General features: G+C 27.3%; 1 protein-coding gene across 5 annotated transcripts in view; it reads right to left on the bottom strand.

The window, feature by feature from the left end:
* Positions 1–27,969, bottom strand: part of Obsc (Obscurin) — a 613,188-nt gene that overhangs the window by 121,563 nt on the left and 463,656 nt on the right. For 3 of the 5 annotated variants that reach the window (XM_075359431.1, XM_075359427.1, XM_075359428.1), the window contains 7 exons: positions 26,827–26,932; positions 26,016–26,197; positions 22,501–22,668; positions 15,092–17,182; positions 9,204–9,312; positions 6,692–6,864; positions 782–902 (listed from right to left, as the gene is read on the bottom strand). In XM_075359431.1, coding sequence (XP_075215546.1) covers positions 782–902; positions 6,692–6,864; positions 9,204–9,312; positions 15,092–17,182; positions 22,501–22,668; positions 26,016–26,197; positions 26,827–26,932 — 2,950 coding nt within the window. The remainder of the gene's footprint in view (positions 1–781; positions 903–6,691; positions 6,865–9,203; positions 9,313–15,091; positions 17,183–22,500; positions 22,669–26,015; positions 26,198–26,826; positions 26,933–27,969) is intronic. The other 2 variants (XM_075359429.1, XM_075359430.1) reach the window with 2 other exon arrangements.

The following is a 27,969-nucleotide window of genomic DNA, read 5'->3' as shown; positions in this document are numbered from 1 at the left end:
TCAATCAAATAGTGGTGTATACAAATAAAATTAACTTGAAAGAATAAAACTTAACTAACTTAAAAAGAAGAGAAAGCAAAATTTTTTCAATTATTTTTTTTAAGTAATTATTTTTTAATTGCTAACTGTTTTGTTAAAACAAAAACAAATTTCAAACTAGAACTTATACATTCTTAATTTGAGACAACAAATTTTAACATTTAAGTAATTCAAGAAACAACTTTTCTACTTTTTAGTTTTTTTAATTTAGTATTATTTTACAAAGTTTTTTATTTTTACTTAAATTATGGATAAACTTATAAAAATACTACATCTGTATGAAAAAAAAAATTGCAACAAATGCAAAAGATGAGAGATCTACCATCTTCATAAAAATACGATAACAGAAAAATAAAAATAATTTTCATGGCTTCTATTGTAGAACATTTGAAATTTTATTTTTAAAAAAATTTTCAGTTGAATAAAATGAAAAAGCTTACTAAAATACTTTTTCTACAAAATGAGAAGGTATCATAATATCTATAATCATAATATCATCCTCTGAAGTAAAACCTTATGGTGGTTCTGGAGACTAACCAGAAAAAGAAAGAAAGAGGCAAAGAAACAAAAATGAAACAAGAGCTGTAAAAGATGATTCAAGACTAAAAACCTTTAATATAGGATGTAGTATTAGAGACAATATTGTTTTTTAACTAGAACTTAAGAAGAAAAAAATGAGTAAATCTGAATGTTTGAGTTAAGGCTCACTTATCATAGAATGTAACATATTGTGCACTCTTACCATTTGATTTCAGGTTCAGGATCAGCTGTGAATATCGCAATCAATTCACCCGATTCACATTTAGGAATTTTAAGATCCTTTAGAGGTACTTTAACTTTTGGACAACGCAGTTCACTTACCGCTGAAAAGAAAAAAAAAATCAAAATAACATTCATACTATAATTTTTATTCAATGTATTTTATTATTCTTATAAACTAATTCAACTATAAACAAGTTTTAAAAAATAAAAAATCCCTTAAATACTCTCAAAGTAACTTGATATATTTCACAAATGTTATATTAAAATTACATTTAAGATTAAATTTTGCTGAAAGACCAATATTTCAGAAACAACAAATTTGGTAATGGCTGAACAATATATATAATATATAAATGCAAAGCTTTGTGGTGGTTCTCTCAGTTCGCAACAGCATTACGTGAGAACTGATTGCTTTCAAATTTTCAGGATACATTTGTGTTATTCTAGGAATGGTTTCAAGCCATAGATCAAGGTCGTAGTCTCTTTGGAGGTGAAGTGTGAATTTTTCCTATTGGATAATGAACTAATACAGTTTTTGATATCGTTTTTTGACGTAAAAATAATTGACTATGAGTCTTGTAATAAATTAAATTTTCAGCTCTCTACCTTGACTCCTTCCCAAGATATAGGATATTCTAGGGTAATGGAAATGGGACCAAAAGGGATATGTTTGTCTACAGCAGGAATACAACAGAACTTCTATATCAAGAATGAGTAAAATGTTGGAGGAAAAAATAGCTTTTCAGGCTTTAATTGTTATTTATTAATATATTCTTATATTCTCATACTGCAGGGGTTCAGGTCTGGCTAGACAGTAAGGGCAAGCAAAGCAAGCCCTTACTGGCTAGTCATATATATATATATATATATATATATATATATATATATGATTCAAACCGTACAGCAATTTTTCAGGAGTGATTTATCTTATATATATATATATAAAAGTAGGAAAAAAGTTCATATATATGTAGCTAAACGTAGGAAAAAACTCCATATAAACATAGGCCTGAAAACGCTTTGGGCTAGCCCAGATTTTGGTTCCCTCAGGGAAATGAAGACTTCCTGAAAATCTGGGAAGGTAAATTTAGGGGTGAATTTAGTTGCTTCTTATGGTTTTTGACCTGAAAATATAAAAAAGACCTGAAAAAATATAATATAAAGGTACAGTTCTGGGGTACAGTCCCAGAACTGTACCTCCATTAGTTCTAAAGATAACTGATGTAAAACACAAAAACTGAGGGTAAAAAATAACATGTTTTTGGGGTTAACGCAAGAAAACTTTGTTAAATGGTTAATTAAGTTGTATTTGTTTTCAGTTAAAAATGTAGAAAATTTAGTTCTGAAAAGATTCATGTAAATTACTCAAGAAAAAATTGAATAGAGGATATTGAAATTTAACTTCATATATATATATATATATGAAGTTTACACATATATATTCACACATACATGTACATTTTATTATATTTTATTTGTTATTATATATAATGTTAATACATATTGCTAATTCTCATAAATATGTAAACTAAGGATTTAAGAGATTATAACTGCAATTTATTGATTAAAATGATTTATTGATTAAAATGATTTATGATTAAAATGATTTATTGATTAAAATGGTCTTTCTTTTGTACTGATATTAAAAAAATATTTTTTTAATTTTAAAGGTTAAAACTTTTTATTGAACATTAAAGGTTTTAATAAAGAATTGATTCAGATAATCCAGATAATAATAATAATATTTATTTTTATTTATAGACTTATAATAATGAAAAAATAAAAAAATTGTAATTGCTTAACAGTACTTCTGGTCTAAGGACTCAAGGACCATTGGACATGCTGAACCCTCCCCCCCCAAAAAAAACAAGCTTACAGAATTAATACACTTCCATGAATTTTAACTAATACAACAACAATTATTAAGAGTTTGTTATAATTTCCAATAGTAATTACAATCTTTTATCCAGGTCTAGTCTGTAATATCAACCTGGTTTGTAATAATTACTTAATATACAGCAGTTATTGCTATTCAAAGGCTTCCTTATTTTAGAAACTGGATGTAGATTTTATAATGTGTTTCCTTCTTAATTCCATTAAAGTAGGACAGGTAGCAATTAAAATTCAAAAAGATCCTTCTCTTTATCTTTTGACATCATCAACATTTATTTAAATTAAATAATTAATTCCATGCTGGCCTTCGTGAAGAAATTGATTGTAATTGCATTTCCCTTATTTGAATTCTTCAATTCCTTGTGCAATACAAAATATTGACAGCTAAAACATGGTTGTTTAATATTAGAGGACAATTTATTCTTTATTTGTTTACGATTTTATTAAATTCTATAAATCTTGGTTAAATATTACACATCAGTATATCAAATTTTACAATCAAGGAACCCCAATCATAATAACAAATTTAATTTTTGTCTTATAATGCACATTTAAAACAATTTAGGATATTTACTTTGCTCTAAAGAATAACATCGCCTTACATATTTTAAATGTATTTTAACAGTGTGTAGATATATTGGAAAAAATATGTCTCAAAAAATAAAAGAAATTCAAGCAAGTTCATCAGAAAATTAAAAATCAATTTAATGATAGTCCAAAGGTTATAGTGAAGGTAAAAGTTATGCAAAAAACAAAAAAGTTTCAAAAACTTTGTGGATGAAACTGGCCTAAGATAAAGAAATGTTTCATCATAGTTTTTTCTACTCTTGTGATGAATGACACGTGAAGAGATTATGAGGAATTGTACCAAGAGGAATGACAGCTTTGCTATTTGTCAATGATAACTGAATTGGCCACAGAAAATGAAAAACAAGTTGATAATTGGAATGTGACAATAAGAAGAAGGGAATATGAATAAGTATGAACAGTAGGACAGTTGCATAGATGAGGAAGGTAATCAGGAGAGGCAAATTAAAGTGAAGATTTGGAGCTGATGAAATCATTAAAATACTTGACAAGTGAAACATCAGAAGACAAAACATTGACCATAGAATTAGGTTGGTAAGTAAAGCCAGCTAAAGGATTTTGTGCATGTATGAAAGACTTAGTGTAGCATTAATAAATATTAATTAAATGCAAAAGATGTTCTGTAAAAATTAGTTTGTATTTCATATTCTTGTGTGGGGCTGAGGTATGAATAATAAGTTCAGCGTAAAAAAATAAAATACAAGTGAATGAGATGAAATTTCTAAAGTGTTTTAGGAAAAGCAAGAAAAATTAGGTTAGAAGATATCATAGAAAGGTTTAGGATTTGATAACTGCAGGAAGAGAGAATAGAACCTGAGAGGTCTGGAAGAAGTAGTACTTGAAAATGGTAAAAAAGAACAAAGGGCAGACCAAGAAAGGTGAATAAATGAGGTAAGAAGGAAATTGTTAAAGGTGGTTATGATTTAATTAAGGTTTTTGATGAAGAGAAGTACAGAAATCGCGGTTGATAGTCTATAGCCCAACTTGAAATTGAAAATCAAATAAGTTTCTCAGAAAATTAAGTTTTTCTGAGGTTTATGTTTAATTAGATACCAAAATTTGATTGTATCAGCAAAAAAACTATGCAAAATGTATTATTTATACATACTAAACAATTAAATTTTATAGTGAACTTATATTTCCAATATTTACAGACTGTTTTTATGAATACAATTCATCAATAATTTAATCGCAAGAGATTTTATTTTAGAAGATTTAACAAACACTTAAAAAAATAGATTCATTAAAGCTATTCACCAACAACTTCAATTAAAAATTGAGTAGTTCATGAAAAGGTAGTTGTGCATTATAACACTTAGGTCAAAAAGTTGTCATACAAGTGCTGCATTGAAGAATTACAGCAAATTACAAAAAAAATTGTGTTTATTTATTACTATATTAAGTTAATTACACAAGCCAGCAATGGTTGTGTTTTTTAGTTTTTGATAATTGATTCTTATGTACCTTTTAGTGCTGAATTTGTAATGAAAATTGTCACAAAATAAGCCTAATTTCTATTATATGCACTTTTAAATTAATTTATATTTAATTCATTTTTATGAGGAATGTCATGTCTTTGGAAACCACTTCCCCTTCACCAACCCCCCCCCCCCCAATGATTAATGATTAAGTATGTAAAATAGTTACAATTTTATTCCATGTGTTGAAGTTTCTTTGGACGGCTTATACTCTGCTTCATGCTTTTCCTTCTATGTTCTCTATAGGGTTCATCTCAATGTAACATCCAGCAATAGTCTGCCATCATCGTAGTAGTCTATTTTCCTTGATACTTCCTTTCCATTTCTTTCATGTCCTGATGAAATTTCTCACCCATCTGTTTGCTAACGGCACTCAAATTTTCAGGAAAATAGTCCACATGTGAATTTAGGAAGTGAATCTTCAAGCTCATGGAACAGCCTAAATTTTTATACTTCTGAAGCATGTTCTCAATGACTGATTTGGAGTTTCGATCTTTCTTATTGCCCAGAAACTTGGTTACAATCTTTAAAGGCTTCTCTATCTGTGACTTCCATTTGTTTCTCAAAATTACCATCTTTGAGAAGTTTTCTAATGTCAGGACCAGTAAAGACACCCTCTTATAGTTTGGCGGTTGATAAGATTGGAAATTAGTCACAGATGTATTTAAAACATTTAAGCTCTTTTGGTAAGGCTTTGACAAATTGCTTCATCAAGCCTAACTTGATATGCAGAGGTGGAAAGAGAACTTTATTCTGGTGTATAAGAGTTGCTTTTTGGAGACATTTATAGTTCGAGGTTCTAATGAAGCTCTTTTTAGCCAATCTTTCCTTATCCAATGATTTTTTGTCTCTGCTACCCCATTCACACAAAAAAAAGAAACTTTGTATATTCTCCTTGCTGTACTAGGAGCAATATTAGTTTGAAATCGCCGCACATAATCCACTTATGCTTGTCATATTTAATTTTATTGGGAATGAATTCCAAATTATTGTAATCCTCTTTTTTATGGACAAAATGTCTGAGAGTATTGATGAATACGTATTCCCACTGTGAAGGAAAACTTTGAGGCTTCTATTGGACGAATCTATGAACCGTCTCCAATTGGTACTTTCGTACGGAATGTTAAATTCAGTCAAAAGTTAATGTACATCAGTGCAGAGTCTTCTGCACTGATTTTCCTTCTTCCAAAAAATATGGAAGAAAATCCTTTTCTCTGACCTCAATCAGGGAAATGAGGTGCCAGCTGCTAGCAGGTTGTTCCCTTTAAGCCTTAGACCACGCAACTCTGCATTTTCTTAGGTCAAATGTCGAACCAAATTGTTTAGTTCAGACTATAAATAAAGCTCTGGAGTACAGCTATCTCCGGGTTCCTACTCCTTGATATTATCATCATTTAAATCACTTGTGGAACTGTCTATTTCAGGTAAATTTTCTGGTGGAATTGGCACTGGTATATCTGGACCATGAGGAACCAGGTGTAAAGCAGATGGCGTATTTGGATATTTTTTATTTTTCAAATTGAAACCGTGAAAATCAGTTGAACAAAAGTAACAATCACTGATATGATTTCGTGGCTCTCACCACACCATTGGAATTCGTAATCTGAAAGCTTCTTGTTTACCCTTCCACCACCCCCTAAGTCCTTCAACACATGTGTAGCATATGTACTGGGGTGCCCAAATTTTGTCTTGATCTATTTTCACACTGAAATACATGAAATACACTTGTCGAATGAAATTTGTTAATTTTCATCATTACCTCACCATAAATGTAAAAAAAAAGAATCTGCAGAATTTTTGCAGCCTCTTGAAACCAGTTTGAAAAAAAATTTAAATAATTAGTTTCTAAATAGATTATACAAAATATTTTTAAAATATAGTTGAATTTCAATTACATTATAACTAATATTGAAATATGAGTTATAACTTACGCATAACAATCAAGTTAGCTTCTTGTACTTTTTCTCCGAGTCGATTTGAAACAACACACTTATAATTGCCACCATCATCCTTTTCTACAGCATCAATTTTCAGCTTATACTTATCACCATCTTCAATAAGTTCAACATGTTTTGAGGGCTCTATTGGTTTACCATCTTTATACCTGAAACATCAAACAAGAATTTATTAGAATTCCCTTTGAATGACATTAATCATTTTTACAAAAAAGAAAAACTACTTTAATTGCCATGATACTTGTATGTAGAAAAAAAAAATTAATTTGATTAAAAAGTAATTTACCTCCATTAACCGAACTGAAAATTTCATATGTTTTTTATAATCATATAAAAAAACATATAATTGTAATTTCATTTCAAGAAAAAAATTAATTTTATAAGAACATTCAAAATTTTGATTTCATTGTATTTTGATTCTTCATTTAAAGAATCTATCTAAATGTCTTCTTAATGCATAGAATCTAAAACCTTTATATATATATCTTAATGTATAAATACTAATGATTTTTAGGAATTTTTATATCAAAGAAGAAATGGTACCAGGAAGGGACACCTTTCTTCAGAGAGTTTTGTTATTATCCAATATAAACAAAATTTTTAAAATACTGATTTAGAATAAATTGCATAATGGTACCAAAACATGAACAATAGTGAGACAAGAATCACAAAAAAATAAAAATATTTGAAAAGTAATAGTCTAAATTTTCATATAAAAGATGGGTTCATAGTTCAAACAAAAAGACATTTAGAGTGAACTAGAAAACAAAAACAAAATATATTTCACAAAAAATAATTCAACATTCTTTTTTAAATAACAAAACATTCTTTTTACTTTCCTGGCTGTAACTCTATTGTTGCTAAAGCAACATAGCTATAAGGGAAAGTTATTAAGTAAGTAAATTCTTTGAAATTGGCTCAAAAACTTTTATAAACAGGAAATATATGGCACTAAATTTTGGAAAAAGTTAAAAGCGGGAAGGGTAGTTTTTACTATTTTTATTCTTTGACATGGTTTTAAAAACCCTGAGGTTTATAAATTATTTAAGTTATTTAAAATTCCAAAGTTTTAAGTTGATCTGATTTAGTAATGGGGGGATAATTAACATTATATCTAAACAGTTTTTGCTTAATATCACAAAAACCCATTGACTAAAAAAGTTCAAATTTGACATAAATATTATTTTTTCATTTAGCCTTTCTGAATAAAATTGAACCCAATTAGACCAACTTATAAAAAATCAATTATTACACCAATAAATTAACTTTAAGCCCCCCAAAAAAACAAGGGGGCTGAATGAGAACAGTATTTAAAATATCAGTTTAGTAAACTTTAATTCTCAAGACTGATAAACCAACTGCATCTAGTATTAATTTAGACAACATGGGAACTTTTTATAAAAGATGGTTCTATGATACCCAACTAGAGAATTTAAAAAGTTTTTTAAATTTATAATTTCTGATATTTTGTCTGTTTTTCAAGTTGTGGATGTTATTAAAAACACTATATAGAGAGCTGTTAAGAAAAGAAGGTCATCAAATGGGATCCAAATTATTTTTAATAAACATTTATATATTTTTTTTATTTTTATTTTCTCAATTATAGTTAAAATTTATAAGGTAAAAACATAATTTGATCAAGGGGGTAAAAACACTCAAATATTTTTACTGAATATTTCGATCTTTTCTGTAATCGCATAATACTCTAAATATTTCATAATTAAATCAATGTTTAAAAATCCTACAGTGTATTTGAAGAAAATTTGTTAGGGGCAAAAAAGTTAGGAAAGTTAAGTTTTCCTTTGCTGATCTTTTAAAAATTTATTATCTAATATAAAAATAATGATATAAAACAGCAAGATATATATATGATGTGTATATTATACATAATAACTTGCAACTTATTATCTGATTCATTATTCTTTCTGTTTTATTTCATTATATATATATATATATATATATATATATATATATAATTTTTAAGAATAAAAACATATCTTCAAAAATATTTGTTAAAATAAAGTGGTTTACAGAAATAAAATGTAGACAATAGGGAAATAATAGAGATCTTCAAATATTGTGTTAAAGGAAGAAGCTGAGAGTTTAATGGGTTGAAAGTACAAAATTAAAATGTTAAAATGAAAAGTAGAGGAAAGAAATTTATGACATTTTGTGAAGAGATGAACCAGGTTGGTGGGGCATATTTTATTAAAATATTCAGGTTTAGTTAATTTGACAGTAGAGGAATGTGTAGAAAATTAAGGTTGTACTATTTTAAGCAGGTAACTGATGATATAAGTGTAGTAATTATGTTAAATAAAAAATTAGCATAGAACAGGATGGTATGTGGAATGGAAAATAGAATCAAACCACTTAAATAAAGACTCCAAAAAATCAAGTAAACAGTGGTTCAATAAACTTTATTGCTTTCATCTATTATTATTGAATAGTTCTTATTTTTACTGAAGGTGATAATAAAAATAATTACCATTTTACATCTGGCCTTGGATTTGCAACAGCATTCACCTCAAAGTAGCTTGGTAAAGATTCAAACACACTTTTACTCTCCATTTCAGCCGAAATTATTTGAGGAAAAGCTATACAAGAAAACCAATAAATTATTTAAAAAAAAAACCATAAATAAATAAATAAAACAGATATATCTATATTCACAAATTATGAATCATTTAGTCATAATTTATATATAAACCAGAAAGTAACAAGTAAGGCAAAAATATTACTACAGAAATGTAAATGCAATTTTAATTTTCATAAGAAAATATTAATGTGATATTATTACACAAGTTAATGAAATATATGTAAAAATATGTACAAAATAAACAACTTTTTAAAAACAAAAAATAATTAATAACAAATAAAAACTGAGTTCACATCAACATGAACTTATGTAACATAATAAAGTCTTTTTTTTTTTGTAAAAATATATATAATGTTATATAATTTACAAAAAAGAATTACAAAAGATGGTATGAAACCTTTGACTTGTAGAGAAATGTTACAGAATAAAGAAACAAATACAACTTAAAACTTTATATTAATCCTAGATTGAATTAAACTATATGTGAAACAAGCACAAGAAATTCAGCTAGTCATAACTTACCATGTTTAGTAATTTATTTTTTCAAAATGTAGATTACTTTGTCCCCTTTAGCATTTTTCAAAATAAGTCCCTTAGCCTTGTCTAAAGGGGTAACTATAGAAGAAAAAGATAACTGTTCACAGAAGTAGTTTATTTTCATATCCAGGACCCACTTTCTGAATTAGGTTTATCTGATGCGTAAAATGTGGTATTTAATGTAACCACATAGCTTCTTTTTTTTGAAATTATTATTGAGGTGGGGACTAAAACCCTTCCTCTGTTCCCCTTATTAAATCTGATTACCCTGTTTAATTATTATGAAACTGTGACTTTTTAAAAATAAATAATTTTTGTTGTTACACAATCAACTTTTTACAACTTATGTTAATATTTTCATAATAAAAATACATTTATTTCAAACAAAAATATAAGAACAATAAAAGTAAATAATTCAACATTATTTTGTTTTAAAAACAATATTGTAATTCAAGCATAATTTATTTCAACAACACACCTACAAAAGAACACATAGTTTTCTGTCAGCTAACAGAATAAACATAAAACTCATTGTACAGAGTGTTTGTTTTAAAATCCAACCCGTTTAAAGAAAAGTAATGTGCTATATTTACTGTGATTGGTTATAAATATTAAAATTATTTGTGCAAAACAATATTGAGAACAAATGTTGAAAGTTCCACCATTTTCATCAATGAAGCCTTTACCCTCTTTTTCATATTCCGTGCAACCATTCAAAGTGTACCTCTTCCAATTTCTCATAATTCCTGAGTTATGTTGGCTTTCAGTTCTTCAATGGTGTGTGGATTATTTTTAAATACACAATCTTTTAGACATCCCCCAGAGAAAAAAATCTGCAGGAGAAAGATCAGGTGACTTAGCTGGTCATAAGCCAGTTGATATTACTCTTTCACCCAAGAAATTTCTCAAAAGGTCCGTTGTTGCTCTGCAGTGTAACATGTGGCCTCATCTTGTTGAAACCATAAATCTCTCCTATGTAATTTTAAATTTACAATAAATTTATTACAAATTCTTGGTAAAGGTCTACATTAAGAGTGTTTTCAAAGAATATGGGGCCAATTATTTTTCATCTGAAAATTGCATCACACACCAATTTTCTGTGGGTGTAAAGGTCGTAAATGGATGATGTGAGGATTGTTGGAGCTCCAGCATCGATCATTCAACTATTAATGTAACCACTCAAATGAAACCATATCTCATCTGTAAACAGTATATTAACCAACACTTTAATACTTTCCTAAATAAAACTGATGAAACCATTGACAGTAGTGAAACCTAGCAGGATCATTAACTGAGTGTTATTCATGCGATACATGAATTCGGTATGGCTTTAAATTAAGTAACAAGGTAGCTTTAAAGGCACTATACAGAGATATTCCATTTTGTTGCAGAAGTTTTTGTAATAATTTGTTAGGCAAGTTTAAAAAGTTTACCCTAACAACTTTCAATGCTTCATCATTAAGTACTGAATGTTTCTGGCTATGTCCCTGATTGGAAACAGTACCAGTCGTTCTATATTTCTTTATCAAACGATGAAATATATATTTATTTGGTACATTCTTACTTGGAAACTGCAATTGAAAAGCTTCTTGGAACAAAACAAAAAATTTAGTTGTTAAATTATTTTCCACAATAAAGATCTTTTCTTCCATGTTCAAAACCATTTCTTCTTAATACATTTTTGACAAGACCAACAATTTAATTGTAGTTTAGTGAGCAGTTTATTATAAATAATTCAACTAAAAAATTCAGTTTGCAACCAGAACTGTCTTCATTATACAAATCATGGATGATAATGGCTGCTGTATTGAACTGAAGTACCAAGTTTTGTATTGTAATTTCTTGTAAAGGTGCAATTCCTTTCTTCTTGTGATACCATTTAGCCTTTTTCAATGAGATATTAAATTCAAGAGTATAAAAAACTGAAAAGTTAATAGCAGGATAAGACTCTCACACCAAAATTATAACATAAAAATAAGATATTTATCAAAATAAGAAAATCTACTTTTAATGATGTGTAACTGAAGGAGCATAAAATGCATTAACAATAGAGGAAATAAAAGAATGGATAAATTTTAAGGTAATATGGAAGGAGACCAGCTGAATCACTTTTGTTACTTGCTGTCACAGCAAGCAAATTCAACTAACAATAAAGCTAAGCTCAAAAAAAAAAAAAATAACATTAACAAAAAAATATTGATACTTAACAAAGTATATTTTTCAAATATGTATATTGAAAAGTTTACTTACCTATAAATACATACGTAAATTATTGTCATATAAACTAAGATGATTACTCTTGATAATAATTTCAATAGTAGTAACTGCATGCCATTAAGAGAATTAATATGTAAATCGATATTAGAATAATAAAAACATAAACAACACACAAACTGCAAAAAGACATAAATTGTGTTAGTTAAAAAAATGCACAGACATGAATTAAAATTTAAGTAATCAAAAGATACAGATTATTAATAAAAATACAATAACACAAAACTCAACAATATAAGTTAGTTACAAACAGGCAATACACAGAAAATAATTGAATCTGATCTACATTAAACATTATAATTTATTTTTATTAATAAAATATAAATAAATAAAATACTTTTTCCCAGCCAAAGAAAGTAATTTTGAAGGTAAGATGAACTTCACAGCTTCATGTAAAACTACCAAACTGCAATGAAAATTATATTTTTTTGTAACCAAGTCCTTTTGGAAAATTATTCTTAGCACCGGTAGGAATTATCTTTTTATTTTCATAAAGAAGAAATAATAAAAATTACTTCTTCTATATCTTCTTTTAATTATACTTGCATACATATTAAAAAAAATAAATAAATAAAATAATAAAAGCGCTATATGTATTATATAAATGTGTGGTGTCAGATTTGGCAATAACCAAATAATTATAAAAATATATTTTTAATGTATAATGTAAATATAATAAAATTTTCAGTTAGACTTATCATTAAGCTGTTAAAATTAAATAACATATTTTAATAATCTATTTATTACATTATAAATTTATAAGGCATGGGCTGTTATACTTATTAGTCACTAATAACTGCCAACAAAAAGCAGGATATTGCATCCACGAAAAATAATTTATCATAATTTAGGGTTTTTTTGTATGCATGTATTTATCTAGCAATTTCTTATAAGAAATTAAATTCCTTGGCTTTTTTATAATAGTAAAAGAGAGATTCAACCTATATTCAGAATCACTGCTTACTTAGTACATTAAGATGATATAAAAAGGGAACTGAGATTTGTATTTATTATTTTACATAAATATAAACTTAGTATTTTTACATAAAAAAGTTACAAAAAATGTAAAATATCATAATAAATGAAACTTCATAATTAATACTTTTCAAATCATAGTTTACATACATGTTTTTCTTATTAATAGAAAAAACAAATCTGTAAACTAAAACAGCAAAAAGATATAATTTGTTTCACACACATATTTTGTTAAACATTTATTGTTATTTTCTTTTACCGACTGAAAAATTAAAACTAAGGTCAATATTAACAAAGGGTAATATATATAAAATCAAATTAAATTATTTTGAGCAACTTAATGCGGAAACAATTAATAATAATAAATATAAATTTACAATGTAAATTTTTCCCACCCAAAGAAAAGAATTCTGAAAGTAAGACCAAGTTTTACATTTTTATGTAAAACTGCACTATATATTTAATATTCTTCAATAATTTTCTTAAAGAAAAAATAGTTTCTCGAAAAAAATCAATCAAAGCATAAACTTGAGTGTTGTGTGTAAGTACTGCAAAACATTACTTTGATTAGTGTTAATGTAATATAGATAATACATATTTTTAAATGTTGTTATGAGTGCATACAAAAAAAGTAAATAAAGAAGTGTGTTATGTAATATTATTGTTTTTTAGTCTGAGTGAAAAAAAACACATGATTTTTATTTAATGTTACATAATTAATAATATTTTATGTAAAATTAAAATAAGGTTTTAAACCTTAATAAAAATTAAATTGAGATTTTTTATTCTACATTAAGAAAGCAATTTTTTTGATCTGATGTTTTAGCATATACGAGCAGATGGAAAATTTATCTAGCAGCTTCCCTTTACTTTTTAATGCAGTAAGAAATACAAAAATATTTTTAATAATTAAATCAATTAAAACCAAAATGTATCAATAAAATACCAGTAACAAATGGACTTATCATTTGTTAATAATTTGTAGCTGGAGTGTTTTTTTGGAGTTTGTAGGTATCGTATGGTAGAAAAAATCAGCTTATAATTAATATTTTCTCCATATAAAACTAAAATTTCTATTTACTTTCGAAGAAAAATCAAAATTTTTTTCTGATAAATAAAGAAGTCAATAATTCTGGGATTATATATAAACATTTGCTCATAAGAAATAACCAAGTCTCAATACTACTGCAAATTAAAAAGAAAAAAAAACTCATCATGATGAAAAATATAATTTTTATAATTACCAAAAAAAATGTGAGGATATGTTTTTTAATTACTAAAAATAAGATTGACTCGTTTATTAGTCACTCCTTTATTAAAATCTTGGGTTTAATATTTGATGCAGATGGAAATTTTTCATATTATGACTAGTCTACTGCAAAAAAATAGCAAGAAGGAAGGGGAAAAATTTCTGAATAATAAAATGTCTTATGGTGAACAATAAATAATTACAAAGAAGCTAGGCCACACAAGTACTGAGACGGATTTTTCAATGCGCTACTAATATTTGCAAACCAAGGTACAAAACAAAAAAAAACTATATTTCCTCATTTTGTTTATTTATGAAATCATACCCCTTCTACTTATGTACCAATTATCAATCAAAATGAATACAGGTAAAATAAAGTTTGATTCTCATATCATTACAAAATAACTACTTCTCTCATTTAAAGTTTTTCTATAACAAAAAATGTTACTTTTCTAGGGTCTTGAAACCCATGAACTCACTGAAAGGAGTTCACTACAAAATAGGGGTAAAAGTTCATAAAAAGAATAATTTATTCAATACAACACTACTGTACAAGATTTCAGTTTCAGTTAAATACTCGAATTACCGAAGCAGTATATTAACTAGAATTGATATTTACAAACCTGTCTGATTAAGAAACTTGATGGTTTGTTATTCACTGACAATGACATTTTATAAGCAGGTGATATGAAGTTAATGTGAATAGTTTGTGAAAAAGATATTTATGTATTTATATAAGTACCTTCTATTGCTTCATCTCCTTCTTTATCCAGTCTCTCTGATTTTTTTCTCTCTTTATCGAGTACCTTTACTCTTTTCCCTTCATTATCAAGTGATTCTCTTTTCTTACTTTCTTTATCCAATACCTCAGCATTTTTACCTTCTTTATCAGTTACCCCAGCTCTTCTTCCATCATCATCATCATCATCGAGTGATTCTTCTTTTCTAGCTTCTTTATCAAATACCTTAGCCCTTTTACCTTCTACATCAGTTACCCCAGCTCTTCTTCCATCATCATCGAGTGATTCTTCTTTTCTACCTTCTTTATCAGATGCCTTAGCCCTTTTACCTTCTTTATCAGTTATTTCAGCTCTTCTTCCTTCATCATCAAATGACTCTTCTTTACTTCCTTTTTTATCAAGCAGCTCTCCCTTTGTACTATCTTTATCAAGCATCTCTACTGATTTTCCCTTTTTGTTAAGCGCCTCTTCATGTCTACTTTCATTATCAAGTACTTCAGCCTTTTTGCCATGTTTATCAGTTATCTTGGCTTTATTTCCTTCATCATCAAGTGACTCTTCTTTTCTTCCTTTTTTATCAAGCAGCTCTCCCTTTGTACTATCTTTATCAAGCATCTCTACTGATTTTCCTTTTTTGTTAAGCGTCTCTTCATGTCTACCTTCTTTATCAAGTATGTCAGCTTTCTTACCATCTTCATCAGTTATCCTGGCTCTTTTTCCGTCTTCATGAAGTGACTCTTTTCTTGTTTTTTTGTCAAGCATCTCTCCCTTTCCACTTTCTTTATCAAGTATCTCTTCTGTTTTTTCTTTTTTATCAAGTGATCCTTCTTTTATTCCTTCTTTACCAAGTACCTCTGCTCTTCTTCCTTCACCATCAAATGAATCTTCTTTTTTATGCTTTTCTTCAAGCATATCTGCTCCTTTTCCTTCTTTTTTACCTTGTTTATCAAGAATTTCTGCTCTTTCTCCTTCTTTATCAAGTATTTCTTCAAGCACACTCCTTTGTTTCTGAACTCTTTTAAGCAATTCTGCAACTTGCGGATCGAGCTCATCATCTTCAAAACTGGTACTTCTCTTTCCTTTCTGTTTTATATCACCATTAACCAATCCTGCTTCATTTTTTTCAAAACCATCTGTGCAATGATTGCCATTAACTTTGGCAGCTGTTTCCTTATCATACATCACACTCTGTTTTCTACTCGTTGGACTTAATTCATCAACACTCTGTTTTCTTTTACTTTTATCAATATCATTAGCAACATGAGCAAAATTTTGTTTAGAGTTTCTTTCTGAATCAGCAGTTAAACTTTGAGGTCCATTATGGATATCAGTTTTATCCATTAAATCTCCTTTCAATAATTTACCATCTTCATCATTTAATATGGTTGCTTTAGAAGCTCTTCGAGTATGATCATCATTGCCATTCATATCACTATATTTCAATTTCTGTTTAGAATCTTTTCCTAAATCAGACTGCTTTAATTCGTTCAGTTCAGCTTTAGATCCTTTTCTGATATCATTTACATAACCATTAATATCACCGTTCATATCGTTCATGTGAACCTTCGAGTCCACAATACCATCTTCTTGTTCACTTACATCGAATTTTGAACTCTTTCGTGGTCGTTTAGCATCAATGTCATTATCTAATGACTGAGGTTTTGAATTCTCATTTACTCCTACTTCTTCAAATAAATATTTATTACCTTTTTTACTCCCTGATATATCATTTTCATCCGATTTTGCTGGATGATCTTCAACACCGTTCTCAATTATTTCATTATTGAATACAAATCCACCTTTTGGTGTCACTTGTTCATCATCAGGTGACAGTGATAGTTTAGTTTCTTCTTCTGATACTGAATGAATTGATATTCCACGATTGACAGGTGGGCGTAGTTTGTCTTCACTGTCTGAATATTCTTCGACAAGTCCGGCATTGCTACCAGGAAAATCATTAACTTCAGATTCATCAAATTTAACTTCAACACATGTAAAACTTCCTGGATGTTCTTTATCACCGTTGGTTAAAAATATATCTTTTTCATCATCTCCAATATCTTCAACAGTGACTTTCTTTGATGGTTTCAATCCTGTAATATGACTCAAATAATAAATTCAACTGTTCTACAACTACTAATGAAATTAAATTATTTAAAAGTATATAAAATTATTAAGAAAAATCGATATTTAGTATCAGTAATAATAACAAAAATAACACTAAATAATGAATACAACTCCTTTACAATAACAGGTAATAGAAAAAAAAAAATTAAATTGTATGATAGTTGGGAAGATTAACTGAATTTTTCTTATATATTAAAGAATGTACTTCTACCATAACTGGAAGACAATATTTACCATGCAGGATTTAAATGTTCTAACACATTACAAATACTTTTTATTTATAATGTAACAGTTAAAGAAAATTCTAAATATAAGAATATCTTCAATTCAAGTAGAAAAAAATATTTATGAAAATAGATTAGTCATGTTACCGATTTGAGATCCTTAAATACAAATTAATTACCAGCACATATGAAACTTTCTAATCTACTTTTTTAATATTCCTACTACCATCAGACAAATACAAAATATAAGGTGTATTTCATTTTAACGTCTAAGAAAATTCTAAAGATTTCTTGTAATCATTAAAGTTATACCTGCCATAGACAGATGTGTTAATCTTTACAGGTAAAAGTGTTCTGTCAATGAGACATTAATCATATTTTCCATCTTCAATTATAATTAGACGCATGCTTTTTGATACTGTAAATAATTTCAGTAACATAAACATTTTTTTTTTATTTTATATAAATAATAATTTTTTTTTTTTTTGTCTTCAGTCATTTGACTGGTTTGATGCAGCTCTCCAAGATTCCCTATCTAGTGCTAGTCGTTTCATAATAAATAAAAATTTTAAATGTTGTACATTGCCAAGACTTTTAACTCAAACATTTGAAGCCCTTTTCTAAAATAAATTGAAAAATTTAATCAGATAAAATATCATCAATATTGATCTGTTAAAACAATTACAAATTAGTTCACATTTGTTATATCCAGGTAGTCATATTTATCACATTTAAAAAATTAAATTTTTTTAAAACCAATAATTTTATTATCCTTTACTGAAACAGCAAATAATTTTATTATCTTTTACTTAAACAGCTGATGAAACCTACAACTGGAGATACAGCAAAGTACATTTAAAAAAAGCAAAGAGTACAGGAGAATTGCATTTATCTGAATCTGTTAAATAACACAAAAAAAATATACTGAAAATAAAAAGAAACAAAAATATAGGGTGTTTTTTAATGTAAATAAAACGTAGTTCAATAAAAATGTAAATATTTAAAAATATTATTATTACAAAATCGCTGTCCAACAGTTATTTTGTCACTAAATTAACACTTTTAAGAAATCTGAATTATTAATTACTCCTAACTGAATCAATCATTTCCAGTTAATACAGTAAAAGATAAATTTATAATCTGCACTTAACATAAATCAGCAATAAACATATTCATCTATTAAATTTAGACTAACATTCTAAACTATTTTAAAACATTAACCAAACTTTAAACAGATAAAGGCACAAGATGATTGCAGAAAATTATGATTTGACTTTTGCAATCCAAGCAATAACAGGCTTCAGGGTAGTTAATATCTTCTGTAAAGAAAATAAGATCTTCTATCTCCTTTATAATTGCAGATAGATCATTACTTACAGGAATATTTGAAAATTTTATGGCAAACATTTTAATAAAAAAGGAAATACAATTCACTTTCACAGTAAATCCAACAAAAGTTATAATACATTTTACGAAGTGGTGTATTAATAATAATAATAATTTTAAAAGGGACATTATAATCTTCTGTTAATTCAAAGTAAATGGAAAAGATGGATTGTATTATTAGAGCACACACTAAATAAAAGTCCAGGAGGGAAAATTGTGTCAGCCAGATAAATTACAAGCCATTTTACCATCTGCAGAATAGCTGCATAAAAATGAAATCAAACTCTTTTCAAATTAAATAATATGTAATTAAGAGGAAACAATTATAAACTGGGACCAACTAAAGAACTACATAAAGTTAACATGTTGCAAAAAAATGTTTGATAGATTAATTTTAGAAAACATTTGATAAAGCACAGATAAATACAGAAAGGACTACTGCAGAATTTAATTACCTGAGCTGATTGAGTCATGGTGGCAATTTTTTATATTGGTTAAAAAAAAGAATACTCAAGCTAAGTCAATTAGGTTGGAGACTAAAATCAATACCCAACTGGCCAGTTATAAAAAAAAATTAATAAAAGTAAAGAATTTCTAATTATATTTTAAATGTGATAAAAATGCACTGGTAATGTGAGAAAAAACCTTACTTCATGACGAAAATTATATTGGATATATCTCAAGTATATAAATCTGGGAAAAGAATATAAGAAGACAATGTTTTACTTGATGCTTTAGTAAAAGAAAAAAAAAAATAATAAATTTATAGTATGACCAGCATGACAAATGACAACAATGATGGCATTTTCATCTCGCCATCAAGAAAATTTTTATAATTGTTTATTATTATTATTATTATTATTATTATTATTATCATCATCATCTTTAAGACCATAGAGGATCACTTTAGTCTGTCCATTATCCAAGACTCTTCGTTGGGACTGTTTGGGCCTTGCAGTCCTCCCAGTACTTTTTCATACGTTCCAATCTTTGTGCTCTTTTTTGTGAAAATGTTCGTGTTGAGAGTTTTCTTGTTTAATTTTATCTTATCTGTGGTATATTCTGGTGTAAGGCTAATTTCCTTTAGATCCTCTTTTATTTCTCTGATCCATCTTCATCCTGTCTTGGTGTTTTTCGAGTCAAGATTGTACTGTACTAGCTACTTAGACTTGCAACTTCTTATATGCCCAAAGAATCCTAGTCTGCTCTTATGAATGGTATCAATGATGGGTTGTAACTCTTTGTACATGACTTTGCCAGGCCTGTCTTTCTGGTAATTTTTATTGATGCAGGTTCTTTCAATTTTCTGAAGTCTGTCTGTCTTTGTTCGTTCAGATGGAAGTGTATTTGCTGCATAAATGGCTTCTGGTTTTATAACTTATTGTACTGTCTTATTTTTGTGTTTACTGATAGACATTTTTTATTGTAAGTATACAAAGTTAATTTTTGAACTTTAGCTAGTTTGTTTCTTCTTATTTGGATCAAGGTATTTCATTAATAGTTTTCCGGAGTACTTAAATTGGGTTACTGTTTTGATTTTATTACCATTTATGTTTACTTCTTTTAATATGTTGGTTTTTGGGGTGTAATTTCTGTCTTTTAGAATGATATTTTGAGGACAATTTTATTTGCAATGTTTTAAAGTTCTAATATCTGTGATTTAACTTTGTCAATGTCTTTTACTAGCAGTGACAAGATCGTCAGCAAAACCAAGAAAGTTTGTTTTTGATTTTTCGACCTTTTTCTACTTTTGGGGGCATTTTTTGAGTCATTCTATTGTTTATATATAACTTACTTACAAAAAAAAATGAACACCCTTCATAACATTCTGACAAAAAAAAAAACCATGATGTAGATCTTAATACTGTTGAACAAGTCCTAAAATATGTTTCTCCTTTATTTATACTTAAAGCATTCCATTATCTATACTGCGACTCATTAGACCAGCTATTTTAAATCAAACTTCATTCATGAAGAAATTACGAATTTTCAACATCAGAATGAACACATCTGTTTGTAAAAAACCACTAATTGCTAAAATAGTAAGTTTTTATCAGTCAAAACTCAAAGTGCAACAAAAAGAATATATGTATAAAATACATATATTGCTGAAAAATTGATAATACTAGAGTAAATGGTAGATAAAGAATCTTACATTTTCCAGGTAAGGAAATATGGTATCTGATTAAAGAAAGTGCTACGAGTCAACCACAAAGTTGTGATTTACAAATGTGAGTGATAAATACGTGTCTAGTTCTGTGTTAGCATACAAAAAGAGAATAATAGTAGGAGTTCAATAAATCATTGAATATGAGTTAGTCAACTAACATGTAATCCTATATTGAAATGTTTATATCACAGTAACACATACTATATTTTTATATACAGTAAATTTTAGGAGTACATTAATTCATTTAATACTACACAGCAGTTGACAAACTTTAATATGCTGAAGTAAAAGGCCGAAGATTAAAAGAAAAAGCTCTTTTATGGAAAAGTTCAAAATAATGTGAAATGTGAAGTATTAAAAAAATTAATTTTTACCTAAGAAATACATCTTATTCCTCTCGTGCTGTGAATTTGTTGTAGGCCAATTGCAGAGGAAGAACCTTCAAGATGTTATTTAACAGTTTAAAGGTTTTAGTTTAGTATTATCATATTAATTTTACAGTTTACCACTGTTATGAATTAGTTTACTCGATTCTACATTGGTGTAAAAATATTGTAGTAATCTAAATAGCTCAAAACATTCTGAACGTTAATATTATCTCACATGACATTTGCTCTAATGTGTTCAAAAATATTCAAAATCTTATGTCTAATTTTTGTCTAGAGTATTGATTGATTTGCTGTGTTTTTTTGTTGTTTAATAACACATGTATGTATATACATGTTAAATTATCATAAGTTTGTCATGTATATCCTTATAGTTAATCTGTAATTAGTATTTTATTTATTTTTTTAAAGTATACATTACAGTTGATGCTTTCATTTTATTATAAAACTGTAATACATATGTTGTTGTATATGCAATTATCAATGTATCTATAAAATAAATAGTGTAGTTAGTTTTACAGTTTTTTCTTCAAGTATATATGAAGGTATTATAAGAAATTAATATAGTAGTAGAAATAATACACAGTATATCAATTTCACTGCCTAATAATGCAAGTTTCATGCATGTCTGAAAAATACAAACTTGCTTAACACTGAGGGAGCAAGAGTCTGCATCCCATTTCATCAGTTAAATGGTTTAACTGTTACACATTAATGGAAAAGCTAAAAGAATAATTAATGAGTTTAGAAAATTAACTAAACAATAAATTAAGATATACATTTCCAGTAAAATAAATATTATATAATTCTATAAACAACTTTAATAAGTCTTTTGTGTTTATAGAAAAATATTACAGCACAACATAATGCATTTATCTTTATTATTTTTATTATTTATAGCAAAAATGCAAAAAACTTAGAAAACTATAATATTATTTTCTAAAAAGAGAAAAGTTACTAAAACTACTATGACAGAAAATAGTAAATAAGAAAATAAATTAAAAGCTTTTTAACGATCTGTCTGATTTAGTACATTCATTGTTTACTAAATTTCTAATTATTGTGAACAAAAAATAAATCTATCCCCATAAAAATTTCATTAAGAAATTATAAGTTACCTTCAGAATCCTCAGCATTTTTAGGTTTGGTACGCAGATCGTTTTCATCAATAGCTTTCTTTGTCGTTTCATCATTAACTCGTTCGTTAATTTCAGCTTCTTCTTTTTTCGGAACTTTTTTCTGTCGTTCTTCAACCAGTTCACTGTCTTCAATATGACTGGTTTTTGCTATATTATAACACACACATAATAAACACACGCACATGCAAATCATGACAACCAAAAAAAAAATAAAAAATAAAAAAAAAACAAGGATCAAAATTCCCTGAGGTCTTATAATCAGGGATTGTATTGTACAAGTACACAATTAGAGAAATATTACATTAAATGAATACAAATATGAAAATGTCTGTATTGTTTACAAGTTTAATATACAATAAATGATACTTTGACTACAAGATTATTATTATTTGAATAAACCAAGATGCAAAAATATTCTATAAAAATAGAATTTTATATGTTAAGTAGAATTTCTCCTACTGAGTTAAAGTAGTGTATATTACATAATTTTTTGTAACAGAAATAAACTGGATGGGGTAGATAATTTGTCTACTCTCTCTTATGGCTGTGGATGTAAAGCATTTGAGATATAATAGACTGCAATTAGAGACAGTTTCTCTGAGACTAATGACGTTCACTATAAAATGAACTACTGCATATTATTTAATTCTGCAAGTGCCAGTACATCCAATTGCAGTAATGTACAAAGTGAGATGTCATTTTAGATCTGATTATTTTGAAGGGCTTATCATGCTGAAATGCAGCCATTTATTCGACTTAGTGAAGAAACAATATATTCCTTACTTTCTCAAGCCTGGCATGGCATTTATTATTCTTGAAAATAAATGTTATTTTCAGATATGACTTGTGATTCATGTCAAGTTACAAATTACTTAAGACAAACATTAAGTAGAATTTAATTAAAAAATGTTAAATTATTGAAATGAATCACAACAAATTATAATCTTAAAATTAATCATTTATTAGTAGAAAATGATGACCTTGAAGCTACTAAATACTTAAATAATATGTAATATAAGATTATTGTAATCCTGAACATGAGGAACTCTTGTTCTGAAAAAATTTGAAGTATGAGATTTTGAAAACTCAGGATTGCTAGCCTCTGTGATTTTTAAATCGTTAACATTTCTTACATGGCAAATTATCTTCTTTTTGATTTTTTGATTAGAGAATAGTATTTTCATTCGTCTACTGTTTTCAGTGTACTTTCTCACAGAGTTAATTATACAGTTTGTTCTTTTGGTATTACTGACAACAGTTTTGCCATAATGATATTCTCAAACAACTTGAGAATCATGACTTTATTAAATGATGGCTTTTTATATCGGTAAGAGAAAGTAAAAAACTGTTTAAGCTGAACACTCTCCATCATAAATCCATTCAGGAGAAGAAGAATCTCCTGATTGAAAAATCTTCAGTATTGGCTTGGAGTAGTAGCAACAATGTTTCATGCAGTTGTTGAAAAGTAAATATGATTATTGACAATATCCAATCTCCAGTAGGAGAATAATAAGATTATGAAAATATCTCATGTGATGTAATAAATATTACAGTGTCTGTAATTAATGTAAGATAAATTTCAAATAAAAATCTAAAACAAAAAACCACTTCAGAGATAAAAACAAAGGTCTTCAAATAAATACTGTTAAACAAAATTTGATACTTATTAAACATAATTAAAATGTTCAGAAAAACAAAGACATTCTAAACACTCAAAAATGCATCATTAAAGGATTAACTAATCAAAAATATTGTAAAATATACCAAACAAAAAGGAAAGGGCAAACAATAAACAGAATAAAAAATAATCCAGTACACTCAATATTAAATAATATTAATTTATGCTTACTGTATTTACCATTTCATATTTTGACTGTGCAAAATATATTTTGTACATTACTATTTATAAAACTACACTGCTATTACTGTTATTTCAAATTGAACTACACATATCACCAACATAAGTGAATAAAAAATCACATATACAATAGATATTAAGTATGCTAAATAATTACAATTTATCAACGTTATCAAATTTTCACCATAACTATTACTGAGTAAATGATATTGGAAACATTTAAGCAATAATTTTTTGAAATCAGTAAAAAAAAATGAACCTACAACACTTTAGAAGTTTGGTTCTCTAAGACTTGATTTATAAAGTTATATCATTAAAATCCATATCAATGATTACCAAAGTCTACATTTCCTTTTAAAAACACCCATTTCACTGATTTACCGAAATATTAAAACCAACCTTCCAAATAGTTCTACAATATTTCACGAGAAAAATAATTATTTTTTACAAAAAAAGCTAAAAATTAAAGATTTTTTAACTAAACAAAAAAATAAACCTGTCATCCAATTCAGTGAAAAAAGATGTTCAAGAATGGCTACACAAAAAAAAATTAACTATGACCCAGATCTAACAAAGAAAAAACCTTTAAAAATTGTTAAACTACACCATGTAGAATCACAGACAAAATACTAAATAACAAAAAGAATTAAGTGGTTTTTCAATCTTAAAATTGTTGAATTTGATTACTTAAAGAAGAAAGTGAGATACTTCCATGAATTTTTATGCAGAAACTGTCACAATTTTTAAATTCCTACATTTTTTGTACTAAGTATGCGAGCATAATGGAGAAAATAAAATAAAAAAAGATTATAGTTTTATGGACCAGAGATGTCTCAAATAAGACTGTATTAACCAAAGCTAAATCTTATCATGTGGTACATTTAATTAATTGTTTACAACTTGCTTCAAAAACTGGATAAAGAGAATATCACCTTTCCAATTATATTATAAAAAGGTGAATGAATGATAGTACTTAAAGAAGAAAACAAATTTAAGCGTGAGAAAGTATTTTAATTAAATTTAAAACAATCTAGAAAAGATAAAACTTCACAAAAGAATAAAATTAGAGAAAAATGAATACAAATCAATTAAAATAATTTATGTTACCATATTTAATTATAAAGAATAATAAACACCTTCCAAATCATGACAATAAAAAACATCATCAGAATGTTTTCCACCGAAAAAGGATATGTCAGTCATTCATATTAAACACTTTTATATGCATGGAAAAGAACATAAATAATCAGACTCCGAGTTGTTCAACCACAGACAAAAGCCAATGTAATGCCTAAAATTAGATCTTCAGAGAGTAAAACAATAACAAAAGAATAAAACTAATGTAATCAATGTATCGGAGGAAAATAACACTGTAAGCCACAACTTGACTACAATGAGAAGTTTAAGTTTATTCTGAGCAAAACTATAAAATTTTATGAAAGTGCATTTCAAAATTATCTGCTTCTTCCCTTCTGAACAAACCTAATAATAATGTATTAGTCTATTGCTTAAAGTACACTTTTAGTGCCAGTTGCTTTAACAGAAGATACTTCCTAACATAAAAATAGAACAATAATTACACAATTACTATAGTAATAATAACCACACTGTAAAACATTATTCAATCTTTACTTACTGTGAACGGTTACAGTGCTCTGTGATACAGTCGTACCCATTTCATTACTGGCTCTTACTTCGTATTCACCGCCATCTTCTGGCTTTATTAATGTAAATGTGAGAGAATAATTTTCAACACGTTTTGAATCCCTACTTATTTTAATATGTGCATCTCCACTCACTTCCTGACCATTTTTATACCTGAAATGAAAACATTAAAAATATTACAAATATATAACACTTTTAATGAAACATTTTTCATAAACCTTTTCTAAATCATTTAACAAAAAGAAAATTATTTATTTTTTTGTGAAATTATATACTAACATAGAATATTATAATGTAGTATAACTGTTATAATTGTAGCATGAGAACAGATGATCTGTCACTAATGATGGTCACAAAAGTGACTGAAAGCAATTTGAATTAAGTTTTTATTGTAAATTTGGTTCAGTTAATCAATGCAAAAGTTTATGTTTTTAAATTAATATCATCGTTGACCATTATGAATAAAAATATATGAAAAAAGTATAATTAAAACATATTATTAAGATCCTACATTTATATATAATTTCACTTAACAAAAAAAAAAAAAAAAAAAAAAATGGTAAATTTCATTTTATTAGATGATACTGCCAAAAAGTCAATGAAAAATGCTTCTCTGGTAAATTTTAATTTTTAAAAAGAATCTCATAGTTTTATCTCAAAATCTCTTAGTTTTATCTGTGTATATGAAGGTAGTAATAAACAAAAACTAAAATAAATTTTTATAATACTTCATGAAAACAAAAATAGTATATAAATTAATTAATAATTTAATCAAGTATTACCATTTCACAGTTGGTTCTGGCACTCCTTCAATCTCAACTTCTAAAGTTAAGCTGGCTCCTTCGTCTACTTGAACATCCTTCAGTCCTTTCCTAAACTTAGGTTTAGCTGCAAAAATAAAATCCAGTTTTAGATAATAGAAATAAAAACAAGCCTTTCTTTTAAAGGGTAAAACAGAAAAAAAATGTGCAATTTTTGTTTAATTTTCATTACAGTATAGACTACCAAATGAATCAAAATAGCAATAAGAAGAATAACTACAATGAAATGTCCCAATTGCTGAAAATTAATCTTTGTAATTTATCACACATACAATTATCACTAATTAAAGTACTCAATGAAATTTAGTTCATTATATTTTGATGAAGTATAATTTTTTAATAAAAGATTAATCTCTAATAAAAAAAACTGACAACTTTTCTGATGCACGTTGTTTCTGATGCACAGTTTACACAGACAGTTTAAAATATTTATCATTTTATTTCAATTTAATATTTTTCGTTTATTTAATTCAATGATTCTAAATAAATCGTGCGCGCATACTGTATTTAATTTTCACAGGTGGGATGGATCTAGTGGTGATGGTCAGCACCAACATAGGACAAATTTCACTTATACGGTCAGCAGACTGGTGTGGCCTAACACATCAAGCACCGAGTCAACTGGGCGCAAGTTTGAGACCCAGCCAGACTGAATTACTTTTTTACACTTTAAATATTATTTATTTATTTAATTCTACTACTCTCCTGTGATATCATAACATAGCAGATGACTAAAACAGCATTTTCTGGGGTGGAGGTGTGATTTTGCAAAAACATTTTTTTGTGAAAATATTGCTATTTTTTAATTGTTAACAAATGTACCTAAGAAAAACATGACTAATTAGGCAAAATATCAAGATACTGAGGGTGACCTTGCTCTACAGCCTTACCCCCTTGAGCTTTTAGTTGAAAATTTAATGGCATCAATGCCCCATATATAGAAGTAACTGACTAAGTCTGGTCAAAATCAGTCCAGTAGTTCTGGAGATATAAGGTTATTTATAAGCCAACACTGAACATCCACATGAACATATGAGCATTAACATCTGGAAAATTTTAATCTGGTTTTTTAGGTTCCTTTGGTATCGAAATGTCAAGATCTGG

This window comes from Lycorma delicatula, chromosome 3 (assembly GCF_047948215.1).
Source record: "Lycorma delicatula isolate Av1 chromosome 3, ASM4794821v1, whole genome shotgun sequence".
Classification (NCBI taxonomy): Eukaryota; Metazoa; Arthropoda; class Insecta; order Hemiptera; family Fulgoridae; genus Lycorma; species Lycorma delicatula.
Note: the sequence above shows the minus strand (reverse complement) of the source record. Positions and strands in the feature narration are given on the sequence as shown.